Source organism: Nuphar pumila, chromosome 7 (genome assembly GCF_984573655.1).
Source record: "Nuphar pumila chromosome 7, dmNupPumi1.hap1.1, whole genome shotgun sequence".
Classification (NCBI taxonomy): domain Eukaryota; kingdom Viridiplantae; phylum Streptophyta; class Magnoliopsida; order Nymphaeales; family Nymphaeaceae; genus Nuphar; species Nuphar pumila.
The window spans coordinates 107,121,072-107,134,749 of record NC_143255.1 but is presented as its reverse complement, the minus strand read 5'-3'; the positions used below and the strand labels follow the sequence as shown (position 1 = coordinate 107,134,749).

The window sequence follows — 13,678 nt, the reverse complement described above, 5'->3', positions numbered from 1 at the left end:
AAGTCTATTTAGTCAGATTCCGTAAACACATCAGCATCTGATTAATGATCGGATTTGGATTCAATTGAGAGTTTTGTATCCGAATCCAAATCTGATTAATATCTTATACCTTGAATCTGTTCACATGTAACGCCCATATCCAGTTGGCTATTTAGTTAGTTGGATCCAGTTTGGTGATAACATCTTACATTCGAGTCTGAATCCATTTAAGACATCTGATTAAGTCAGGGTCCGGAGTGGCTACAGCCAGACTAAACCCAATCCGCTTACATGCCTAAGATTCAGTTGCTGAAAACAGATTAGAAAGGCACCCGATTCATCAACCCTCTCATCGTTAGTGCGAATTTGAACCAATAATTTGGATAGCTGCTTGGATCCTGGTAAAACAAACATTGGTTAGATGCCGGTGGATTCTAGGGATGTCAATGGATCGGATGTTATCCAACCCGAATCCAACTCTAATTAGTTGGATTTGGATTCAGTTTTAGCCTTTTTCCATCGATATCCAAATCCGAATAACAAATATCCGATTAGGTTGGGATCAGTAAAGGACACATCCTAACAAAATCCCAACTCGTTTACATCCCTAGTAAGTTAGGGCAGAAGAGAAGTGTAATTGACGTGGCAAACCTTACAATGCCTGAACCAACATAGGCGTGTAAAGGTCTGACCCAGATGGGTCCATGACAAGTATTATTCATGTGCAAGTTGATCCGTGTAGGATACCGGTTGGATCCAAAGTAAAAAAACTCGTCCTTTTTAATAAGGACAGTCCAAATCCACTAAAATCTCTTTCCCCCTTTTTCAAAGAAAAAATATAAAGATATCATGGGAAAAAAGGAATAGAGAAGAGATTGTAAAAAAGTGACAGCAAACCATGCTTTGGTCATTTTCACAATTCAGTACCCACTCACACTTTTACAGTAAGGCAAGGAATCCGAAGAAACAGTGAAGCATTTTTTGACAAAATACCCTTGACTCATAAAGGAGACAACAAAAGGGTTTTAATATTTATATCAAAGAGAATAATATATACTCAGCACAAACTCTCTGTTTTCAGTGTATAGTGGGAAAGTATCAGTAGCATAAACAGACGTATTAGACTATCAAGAGCCATCTTTCATCCCCACTCCTTAAGTTTACAGCAAGACAAGCAAAAATACATCACCAAGAGGGAAAAAAAGTATTGAGGAAAAGAAAAAACACTATGAAGAAAGAATTACAATTTGTACAAACTCAAAATCTGATAGTTCACCCCCACCATGTTTCTCAATTTTTGTTGGAATCAGGTTAGCATCTTGATACCATGAACCTGATCCAGGTTCTTTGACTGGTTGCAGACTGACTCGAACGCCTGCATGCAAACGCTTGAGAAACCAGTCAAGGTTTGAAACACGTTCGGAAAGCCCGTCTGCAAGTTGTTCGCCGTCATCGCCCGAGTCACACTCACAGACTTCAAGCACTTGTTCTTCTCATCCTCAGCCTTCCTCCTCAACATCTCAACTTTCACTCGCTTCTCTGCAACTGGGTTCTTTGCAGACCCTGAAGACGGATGCATATCGGACAATGAATATGGATCGTACTTGCATTCTAGCGCCCGAAGTGATGTCATCTTCTTATCAAGCTCTTTACAAGCAGCTTCTGACCTCTTCTTCTGTTTCAATTCCTCTGATTGTTGAACAGCAACAGCATGGACGACTGCTAAGAAGCTCTTGATGCCTTCTGAAGCCACCTTGTCTGGAAGCCTATCAAGAGCTAGCTGCCATTCCTCACATAATGAGTAGATTAGCGGGTTCTGCTGGAGCTTGATGAAGGAATGTGAGTCAACTTGGAAGAGTGAGAGCCTGAGCCATCCAGTCAGGGCCTGCATGTAATCTCTTTGAGTCTTGATGAGGTTGCAGAAAGCTGAATACCACTGCTGGACCTCAAGCTCTAGTTGCAGAGTGGACTGTCTCTGGAAATCAGAAGTGGGCTCGTTGCCGATGAAGATGTTGAGGAATTTGAGCTGCTGGACTATGTGGGTTTGGACTTGGTGGCACTCATACATGCTTCTCCACATGTACGTCAATCTGCAATGCAGGCAAGAAGGTAATAAGGAGCACTAAGTTTGCATACACAGCTAGAAAATGGAAGCTTGCATACAGAGACATAAGAAATGCCAAAAAGACTTAGTTTTTCTTCTTTCTATCGCTATCCATTTAACAAAAACCATAACAACGACACCCAATTCAGACATCCATCTTAATTTCATTAATTGAATATTGTAGAGGAAAAAAAAAGTGGATAAAATCTAGGAGGCTAAGTACCAATTTTACTGGCTATTGTTTCCTAAACCGTTGAATTTTGACACTTTGGATACAACAAACAACAATATTTTAACATGCATGATATGAACGCATGACATGGTTCAAGAAATAGCTCTCCACGTTCAGGCAGATTTGAATCCCAAGTACAGTACGAAACTCTGAACTCAATTCATAACTCAGTAGTTTAGCTGCAACTATACAGAATTAACAGAACCTTTTACTATTTATCATGTTAAAGTATCCCTCAAATGCAACTTTAGAACTAGGGAGCCCTAGTCATTACTTGTTCAAGCAACCGATTCTACCATAATAATCACAAGAAACTTATTTGGACCAATCCAACAACAGACTCATTGCACATCCAATTTCGAAGTTACTTTGAAATTCTAGAAGCTCTGATCAAGTCCTAAATCTAGAAACACTCACTACTCTAAGTTGGGCACTGCTCAAAGTAGAGCTACAAATAGCATTTAATTTTTTCGCACAAAAACTTGTAATCTGCAATCCCTGTGTTTGTGTGTGCAAGTGAGAGTGTTCATGTGTGTGTGTGGTCAACATGGAAGACTTTTAAGGAAGATTTAAAGCAAAAAAGCAGAGAAAAACAGTTATAATAGATTGAATTACTTACCCTTTAACGAGTTCAAGAAGCTGTGGGAAGAGCTCGCTCTCACGAAGCCTCTCAATCTCAGCTGATGTGGTATGCATTGCCTGAGAAGCCACCATCATTCTTGACGCCAACTTCAATATCTCCTTCCTACTTTTCTCAATTTTCAAGTAATTGGCACCCTTTATTTCTTGTTTCCTCAGTGTTTCAACCTTCTTATCATGCTCCTTCTTAATAGTCTCTCCACTCTTTTACCCACAATAGAAGAAGAAAATCATAAATCAGTTTGATCAGAGCAATGTACATTTTCCATCTACAAACACCTACAAACAGGACTGTTATTCACCCCATAGTCAAGCTGGAAGATAAATGCCAATGCCCTGGTTTTAATTACTTAGATTTTTTTTCTAGGCAATAATTTTTGTGCAGTAGTAAAAGCTTCAGTTCCTTGAGATGATTCACAAGGGCATTTGTGCCATCAAAACTATGCTACCTGTTTTTTCTGCTGCTGCAATGAAGACCAAAAACTCCACCACGCACGTGTTCAAGTCAAAAAATTACAATAATCTCTAGTTGTCCTTCCAAAATTACACACAGGCAACACCATGAAGGCGCTATAGGAATCTTGCTAAGCTTCATGACATTGCCATAGATTGATCAAAATGAGGAATTTCCATGTAAAAAAACTCAAAATTTTTATGAAGGGTAAGAATCAAAGCCTTCCAAGTACCACAAACTCATCAGTTCTTGCAGATGAGTACAATAGTAGGACTAGATGAAACCTCCTCTCTGTGTTTACACTTTACAGTAGTAAGACCAGATGAAAGATTCCCCACAATGAAAAGGAACTTCCAAAGGGAAGGTACATTTGTAGTTTTAAACAAACAGAGCAAAAATTAAAATAAAACTGAAACTAACGTTAAAAAAGAGGAGCTTTCAGCAAAAAGTAAAAGATGAGGGAGAAGAGAAAGCAGACAGTAGAAAAAGTACCTTGACTTCTTGATAGAGCTTCTTCTCCCATGCATACAACCTCTCAACAGTACTTCTATGACTCTCATTAATTCCATGGCCAATAATCTCCTGACTGTAACTCCCATAATCACTTAATGCCCTCCATGTTGAATTCACCCCCCAAGTCCACGAACGAGGACTGCTCAGACTCCACCCTGACTGATACACCTTACCTACAAACCACAAAAAGAAATCACATGAACCTTAGAAGATATCATCAAAACCACCTTGGATTGAGACCAAAACACCCACTAAATCCCAAAACTTCAAAAAGGAAAAAGATTATAGGAAGAAGAAGAACCATTTCAAGTAGATTAAAAAGCTCTAAATCATCTTATATAACTTATAAACAATAGAAACCCATTTAGTTTCCTTTAAAAAAAGAGTAAATTAGTGTGGGATTACAACTTTCAAAAGGTGTAAAAAAGAAGAAAAAGGAGGAAACGGGAAAAGGGAAAACCCACTCAAATTTCCTTAGGATAAGAAAGATCAAACACCCACTAAGCCAAAAAAAATCGAAGAAAATTCATAAAATTCTTGAAAAATGAAAAAAAATAAAGAACTAGCAAATGGGATCAAAGATAAGCGATTTTGGCCTACTTGTTGTTGTTGATGTTGGGCTTGCATGCTGGAAGCAGGCATTGGACAATTCTAGCAACTCTGAAACATGTTGCCCAGCGTCTGATGCCCTGAGGAAGTACACATCTAACTCCTTGATGATGCCCACGAGATCCTTGGTGCTCCTCGACACCACCACGGCCAACTCGCTAGTTTCCTTGGAGTAGGCGCTCGTGGTGACGGAGACGGAGGGCGGAGGCGGCGGAGGCAGCGGCGTCTCAACGGAGGACGCCCCACCGACGGTGGTGGTCGCGGCGCTATCGGAGACGGTGGTGGTGGCGTCCCATTCCTCCTCCGTCACGGATCTCGACGAGGAAGGCATGAAAGGGTCCCAAAAATCCCAACTAGAAGGCGGTGGCGGAGGTGGCGGAGCGAGGGCAGGAGAGTGCGAGACGGACGTCCACGTGTCGGAGCTCGGGCTCATCGGCGGGTGGGGATTGTGCTGGCGAGGTTGCGGTGGTGGTGGTGGTGGTGGTAGTGGGGAGAGGTGGGGCTGCGGTGGTTGGTGGTGGTGCAGCTCGGCGGTGGAGAACTGCAGGAGGGCCGCGCCGGTGGCGCGGAGGGAGTGGAGGTAGGCAAAGTGGGCAGCGGAGAAGGCGTGCCTTGAGCGCACCAGCTGCTTCACGTAGCGCCGGCGAGATCTGCAGCGAGAGATTATCTCTTCCTTATCCATGCCTGAGTAGCAACATCCCATCTTAGCTCCTTCCTTAGTTCTTGCCTCTTGGTGGTGGTGGTGGTGATGGTGGTGCTAGTAGCGGTGATAGAAAGTGCGCGGCAGAGTTCACAGAGCAGAGTGTGGTGAAACAACGGTTTTAAGATGGAGAGATGGACAGACAGAGATTCTTGGGCAGCGTGAAAGAGTTTTTTTTATGCGCCTGTTTTTACTGAACTGCCCTTTTTTTTACTTCCCAAAACACCTCTCTCTCTCGAAATGCGCATCATGGGCCGCACTACAGTAAAACCTTCGTATTTCCTCTGCTTTTGAAATGCTAGACATCTCCCTCTCTCTCAAATGGTAATCTTGGCAACGGAGAAAACTTGTACAACTAGTAAGCTTCTTTATGGCAAGCTGGACTTAGCTAATTAAGGGCCTTTTTTTAAAATCCTGAGACATGGTTGGGTTGAATAAGCTTTCCGAAATCTGCACATGTCAAACGCGACCAAGTTTATCAAGTCCAGTGCCACTGCTAGGCTTTGGGAATTAAGCTACAATATGCTGGTCTCATTTTGAAGTGTTACTCTGTGCCCATTGGTTTAAGGTTATTGTTCATGCTTTATTAGTTGAATGGGATGCTGGGAATAATGGCTCATTGTGTGGAGTAATCTGCCTAGTGTCAGTGGGATCCTCCCCTATCCTTCACTAAAACCTCCAAGTTTCAAACTTCAAATGATCAAGTTAGATGATTCATTTGACTGTTGACTTGACCCATCTCAAGGAAACGGACTCTCCTTCGAATTTACAAAATTAATGGTCTTGCATACCACAAATTTATTTGAAAGGTAGGAATATTTTGGTAAAATCGGGAGAGCACGAGTGTTGCTACCGAATACCTACTGTGTGGCACTGCGTTTTGCCTTTTATGGGGGCTTGTGCAGCTGGGGAGCAGTCGATTTTTAAGGAAAATTTTATATTTAAACGTTTCGAATTTCGGACGGAAATACCACAAAGAAAGCAGAAAGTTACCAGTAACTTTCCAACTTCAAGTAATCAGAAAAATTACAGCAACATATTACAGAAAACACCCTTAAGAGTGTTGTAATACCCCAAAATGGTTTTCTGACGTTTATTGAATTTCTTCCTATAATCATTATTTATTATTTTAAATTGTTGTTTTAAACTTAAAATCATCCAATGAGAGTCATCACAGTGTCAGGAAGACTGCAGCGTGATTCAACATGCACATGCATGGCACATGAGCATGGAGACCTTCTAATGGTTTTCTAACGTTTATTGAATTTCCTATTATTTTAAATTGCTGTTTTAAACTTAAAATCATCCAATGAGAGTCCTCAGAGTGTCAGGAAGACTGCAGTGTGATTCAACATGCACATGCATGGCACATGAGCATGGAAACTTTCTTATGTACATTCTTAGAAATTGTGTCCAATTCTCCATAGTGGCGTACATGCGCAAGTAGGGTACTATGGTACATAATCACCCGTAGGACACTAATTTGGGAATTCATTACCGGAAGATCAGAAGGATAGGGACGTGATTAGTTTTGCGTCTAGCAGAGGACTACTTACACACTAAGCCTGCAATCGTGTCAAACACAACCCACTTATATTGCTACTTTAAGATAAAGCCTACACACAGACAAGGGTGTAAACAAGCCAAGCCGGATAGAGTTTGGGTGGTTAAGGGTTGGTCTGTTGAGAAACACCAAGTTAAAGCTCCACCTGAGATTCATCTTGAGCTTAGCCAGTCATGCTTTAGCTTGATTTAGTTTTCTGCACAAGTTTTATATAGTATGGAGTTCAAGCTTAGCTGTAGGCTTATATGGCATATAATAAAAACAATGAGAGATAGAGAGAGGTGCTTGAAGGAGATGAGTGGCACTCGTTGCACACGCAACCACGGCTATTAACTAGTTCAGATCCTGTGCTATGTGGATCTGGTTCATGTTCATATCCATCGTCATCTAGAATGGAGGATGAAGCTGATAATGATAAGGCAGCTATGAGGAGTTCGGTTGTCATAAAGAGTCCGAACTTATTGAAGAGTTCGAATGATAATGCCATGAGGAGTTCGGTTGTCATGAAGAGTATGAGCTTGAAGAGTTCAGATGATAATGCTACGAGGAGTTCGGTTGTCATGAAGAATCCGAACTTATTGAAGAGTTCGGATGATAATGTTATGAGGAGTTTGGTTGACATGAAGAGTTCAGATAATCTGGATAAACAGAACTTAATGAAAGATGATAAGGTTCACGATAATATGGACACTTCAAGAGGAGTCCACGACAGTGTGAAAAATAGAAAGAGTTCTGATATGTTGATAGCTTGTAAAACTTTATATAAAGGCTTAATGGTACCTGCTCAATCACCACGTTGAGTAGAGTCTTTGCACCATGGATGCAGGTGTTCATAAACATCGAATCACGTATATCGTGTTTCCTCTCCTTTACTTTCTTTTGTTTACATGGTATCAGAGCACGTTGCCTGGTAATGTTTTTTCGTTGTCCATCTTCTTTTTCTTTTGTTATTATGGCTGCTATTCAAATTAAGTCGTCCTCCCCGATGAAATACCCATATCCTTTCAATCTAAATGTCACTAATTTCATGACACTCAAACTTAACCATAAAAACTTTCTGTTATGGCAAACCCAATTCCTTAGCCTTGTTGAAAGATAAGACATGGCAGGTTTCTTTGACGGTGAATACCCCATGCTTCCTCAATTCACGCATACTCCTATGAGTGCTGCCATGAATTATGAATATATTGCATGGAGGAAATCAGATCATCTATTGAGAGGATGGATTACCGGTACTCTTGCTGAAGAAGTTCTTGGAATCGTTGTTGTCCTACAAACTTCTTGAGAGGTATGAAATGCTTTGATTACCTCATTTGCCCATGTTTCTAAAGAACGAGAATTTTTACTCGTTCAAAAATCACAACTTTATCAGAAAAATGACATGCCAATAGTCCACCTGCCAGCCATGGTGAACTCTTAGAGGGGTTTGATTTCATATCATACGTGAGTGATACTTCAAGGGAGAGAGAGGAAACCCCCGGCACACCACATGCCATTGCAGTTCTAAAGTCATCCACAATAGCTTCATGTAAATATTAATCTAGTATTTTTTTAGTACAATTAAAAATTTATTACTGACATTCCTATTAATATTTGTTTCTTATAATAAATTATCAATTATAGAATCTTCTTATCGCAAACTTAGGAAGAATAAATGTGTAGCCCACCAGAAGCAAATCAAGCAACGAAAGGCTTCCGTAACTATCAAGCCTGAGACGTAAGGAGTCGTGGGCAAGGGCTCCTCTGTATTCTTTAAGTGGCTTTCATGCATCGTTATTGAATAAGTCATACTCACTCACAACTCGTAGAAGAATGTCGCATATGATGAGAAGATGGTGTTGCGTGAAGTAGTTTATGTAAGTATATTGCATAACTATGTTTGATAAACAAATTAATTCATAAAAGGAGTGTTACTAATTATACTTTGACAATTTGATGTAGGAAGAATTTGATTTAGACAAAGATATACCTAAACATTAGTGGTGTATGAAAAAATAGCTTCAGCGATTATACTTAAGGGTGTGAGAAGGTTTCTACATGCATTACCAGAAGTTTCAAAATTACGACGTAACAGAACAACATCATTCCAAGAGAGTCGACTATAAAGTATGAAAAGGGATTTGCAAGTTTTTCACTGAAAACTATTGGATAATAAATATTGGTTATTTGTAGACTGAAATAGATGGTCTAGAGCCGACGACGAATGCATTCTACAAAGAGGTGCATACTCATTTAGATCACACGATATTCATCTATAGTGAAACAGAAGACGCCTTTGTAAGTAAGTCACACTTTGTAGTGTCACATTCATTCATTTTATTTTTGTACATTATCATTAGTTACTGATAACCAATTATTAACAATATGTATACGAAGTTGCAATCTATGGAGAATAAAAATTCAATATCTTCTTCACAAAGAGACTCATTGATAACGTAGCGAGACGTCTTTATCAAGTCCTCAAGGAGTGATACAGATATGTGAAGAGGATGGGTATAGTTTTTTCACCAACCAAACCATCCAACTTCAACCAGACCCGAAATTTGCAGTTATTTTCTCAGCTGGAGGCGATGTAAACGGAGCTCCAACAATTAACACAGATATAACCTCCCATTTTAGATCCAATATTTTTAAACTTTTTGGTTATATGAGAAGTGTATATTTTGATTTTTAAACTCTTTACTACAATTGCTACAATTAAATTTTGATTTATGTGAATATTAGAAGTGTATATATTTGTTTTTGGCCGATTTGGAGAGGATGTAGGGAGTGTAAGGGTTTGTATTTGAAGTGTGTTTGTTGTAGGCTTGGAGATGATGTAGTGGGTTTGTATTTGAAGTATATGTTTGCTACAAGATTTGAAGTGTATGTTTGTTTTTTGAAGTGTATATTTGAAGTGTATTGAATGTTTCATGATCAATGTTTGAAGTTGAATGTTTGAGGATGTAAATTTGAAATGTATTGAATGTATATTTCAATTGCAAGTTTTTTTATTATAATTAAAAAAATATAAAACTAATTTTTTATTTGTAATTTGCAGGTTTATAGCCTATAGCGGTGACATTCCTGTCTCGCCGTTATAGCCAGCATATAATGACAAGCATTAACTCGCTGTTATAGCCTATAACAACAAGTCAATTCTCATTGTTATAGGATATAACAACGAGTTAATGCCCACCGTTATATGATATCTCATCGTTATAACAACCTCACCGTTATAGGCTACCTAGCTACTATTAGTGTTCTGAGTTTCTGCGACCTATCTCGCTGGTGTTGGGTAACCCTTTAACGATAACCTATAAATGTTGTTGTGATTGGTCAATAAAGGTCATTTTTTAACCCTGACTTATCAGCGAGAAACATAGTCGTTATAAGCCAATAACGCCTAGAAATAGAGCAATAGCGAAGAAAAAAATCACCGTTGTTGACCATCATTCTTGTAGTGTGGTATAATTATCAGTCACTGCTATGACTAATTGAATGTTAGAATGCACAAATTAAATAAAAATTCATCATATTTATCACTTCATTTGCTGTTATGCATGCATTTTAGAATTTCACGATTAACCATAAAAATCAGACCTACATCTCAAGCATAAATTACAAAGTTCAACAACTAGTACCTAGTTATGTCTTTTGCTCTATAATGTTAGATATTATCCAAATTACTATAGGGAAGATCAATAGCACTGGTTTGCTGACGTAGTCTCATATCCTCCGCAATGATCCTCTGATTATGTAGAACATCAATTGTTCATGAAAGTTATTTATTGTTTGCACATTGAACATTTATATCTTTAATTGGTTTGAACAACTTTAACTTCTCTGACAGTAATCAGTAGGACCCAAGCTTGAAACGCAATGACACTTTCTTAAAGGCAACAATTGCCCCACCAAGGTTGAACTGAGAGTGCAAAAGGGTTGAAGACAACCTCGCTTCTGGAATACAACCAAGTCTGTCTCACGTGCAATACTAGTCACTCTTAGGATTGTGTAGACTAGTCACTACAACACAGCTATCTTGAAGAACTTAATGAGAAATTATATATATATATATATATATATATATATATAGATAGATAGAGAGAGAGAGAGAGAGAGAGAGAGAGAGAGAGAGAGAGAGAGAGAGAGAGAGAGAGATGAAGAAGCTCACTTATATACTGACATGAGGATACGTCTTTAGATGAACCAGTTGAAAAAAGTGATCACTGTAATATTATCTGGCCGGACGGCATGGAGTTTGATAAAGCAATAATGGCAGCTGCTGCTTTTTTTTGTGATACAGGAAGGCCAATAGATTGCAAGAGAAAGCTACCCAAAAGGTTCAAAGATTTTCAGGAGATTGCGCTTCCCTTGAGTCCTCGGTGCCTGAACCGAACTTGTTGGCTTGTCTTTTTTTTCACAGTTTTCTTAAATTTATGATGTGCTAATTAGGTTGGAGATGAACTTGTTCTCCTTGTTTAGAGTCTGCTAATCTGCTGGGGGTAATAGTCAACAGTGATTGCAACTGACATTCTTATTTAGTCAATTCTTTAATGACCATGCATGCTGATTTATGTATTCAATTTATTAAAATCTTTAGAAATCAACTGCCATTAATTTGATAAGGTGAACATGCCTCAAGCTCCTTTGCAAAGCTATATGTGCATTTTTTTTGCTGATTTATATAATTCAATTTTATTAATTTCATATCCCTTTCTTTTCTCTGCCGAAGAAATCATTTGTTATTAATTTGATAAGGTGAACATGCCTCGAATTCCTTTGCAAGGCTATATGTGCAATTTTTTTTCTTTCTCGATAAGATGAGTGATTTTATTCATCCTTGATGACATGGTTCTCCCATCACCTGTTAACGAGCTCGGTGAAACCAGAGATCTGCTCTCATCACATACTAGAGAAACAACTTTTTACCAAATCAACAATGCATGGTGAAAGCCTTGCAAAATGTAAAGTAACCAAGTTTGGATTAGAGTTACCGGAAGCTTCTTAGATAGGTGGGAAGCGAGACTCGTTTCGGAAGTGCGATACTCTTCGCCTTTAAAACTTAATAAAAACCTCGATTTCCTTGTGCTTCTCCTATGCGTTTCACACACCATCTATTCTTCTTATATGTTCTCTTACTCAACTTTTCATGTTTTTTATGTGTTTTATCACTCTTCTCACTCACTTTCATGTGCTTTTTTTAAATTGGTAGTCATCATTTTTAGATTTTGTTAAAAATTTAATTCTTACACTATAAATCATAAAATTTAATATTATTTACTTTTATTAATGTTTCATTTTGATTCTCATTCAATTCTTATATTTCTTTTATTACTTGCTTCCCGCTTCCTATACATTTTAAAATGCATGGCTTCTCGCTTTTGCTTCCCGTATCATTTTTCGCTTCAGCTTCCTAGTTTGACAACTTTGGGTTGGATGAGAAGTATATCTAACCATTTTTTTATGCTTCCATAAAAAAGGTTGGATATACTTAGGAAGGAGCGGTGACAAGCTGAAATAAAATTTCTGAATTCAGGCTTAAACCAAAAGCATGGCTGACCCCACATCGGAAGCAGATCAGGTCACGTTGAACATGAGCATTTTTGCTCATGCCGACATCGTGGCCATCTGTTTTTATTTTGGATGAATGCCATGTGGTTTTGTTGATTTTTGAGCTTTTTAAAATGCAAATCGGATGGCCACGATGTCAGCATGAGCAAAAACGCTCATGTTCAGCATGACCTGATCTGCTCTCCCCCCCCCCCCCCCCCCCCCCCCCAAACACACACACACACACACCAGGTTTAGACAGTTATCTATGAAAAGAGACAATATCAGAAGTTTCCAAACAGTAAACAGAATGATTTATAAACAAAATGCCTAGTTTTAACTTATAAACAAAGTATTAAATGATAAGGAGTTGAAAACTCATGACTATGTCAGACCATGAGATTAGTGAAAGTTACAGAGAACTGCAGTAATTCTGACAATGGAGCATTCACCCGTCCAGTATATGCAGCATCATTTTTTTTTTTCTCGGAGAACTGAAAAGATGCGCATTTTGGAAATGCCACTTTACTTTTGATATAGCCAAGAGGATCCAACTCTTCAAGGCCTTTGATGAAGAAAAAAGACCACAATAGTGGCGTTTCATGAAGAAAATTTGTGGTGAATCATAGTGGCGTTTCATGAAGAAAAAAGACCACAATAGTCTGTTGTCACATGCATTAGCCTTGTTTTGGTCAGGATCTCCTAGAAACATGGCCAACCTTACAAGCATGCCAGACTTATAGTGTAACATCCACAGGCACCAAAAGACAGTAATTGCAAAGTTGGTTGCGATGGAAGATTTATTAGCCTTACACAAACAAATCACACAAGGTGGAGAAGAAAGTACTTAGTGGACTCTTTCAACATTTTTACTGAAATTATAGCGAGTTCTTTCACGATAAGGTGTGTAGGATTTGTGACAGTTTTCTTCTGAAGCAGAAAAGATCTTATATGCAATGGCAAGTAAAAAGAGACTCATGAGAAATGATTGGTGGAGAAGAGAAGGAATAAGGAAAAACCAATGAGAGGAATTATTGGATAAGTAGCTGCCTAGAAACAAAAACACAAGACTACATAGTTCAAACATCAAAAAGACTATTCAAGTTCAAATGAGATAACTGGATGATAAAGTCACACTATCATAATCACAACCAAGGGATCTCTGGTTCGAATTTCATGGCGGCTATGCCCCAGTGGCCCAATTTTCCCTTCACACACACACACATTATATATATATATATATATATATATATATATATATATATATATATATATATATATATATATATATATATATATATGACGTGTGCATGGTAGCTTTTCCACACTCACTACCGGGCAGATCTAAGCCA

At 38.6% G+C, this 13,678-nt stretch overlaps 1 protein-coding gene across 1 annotated transcript in view; it reads right to left on the bottom strand.

The window, feature by feature from the left end:
* LOC149832810 (rac-like GTP-binding protein 6) overlaps positions 1-5,233 on the bottom strand; it is a 256,990-nt gene extending 251,757 nt beyond the window's left edge. The window contains exons 1-4 of the mRNA XM_090014728.1: positions 4,522-5,233; positions 3,901-4,094; positions 2,935-3,158; positions 1,313-2,069 (exon numbers count right to left, since the gene is read on the bottom strand). Coding sequence (XP_089870854.1) covers positions 1,313-2,069; positions 2,935-3,158; positions 3,901-4,094; positions 4,522-5,233 — 1,887 coding nt within the window. The remainder of the gene's footprint in view (positions 1-1,312; positions 2,070-2,934; positions 3,159-3,900; positions 4,095-4,521) is intronic.
* Positions 5,234-13,678: the final 8,445 nt, after the last annotated feature.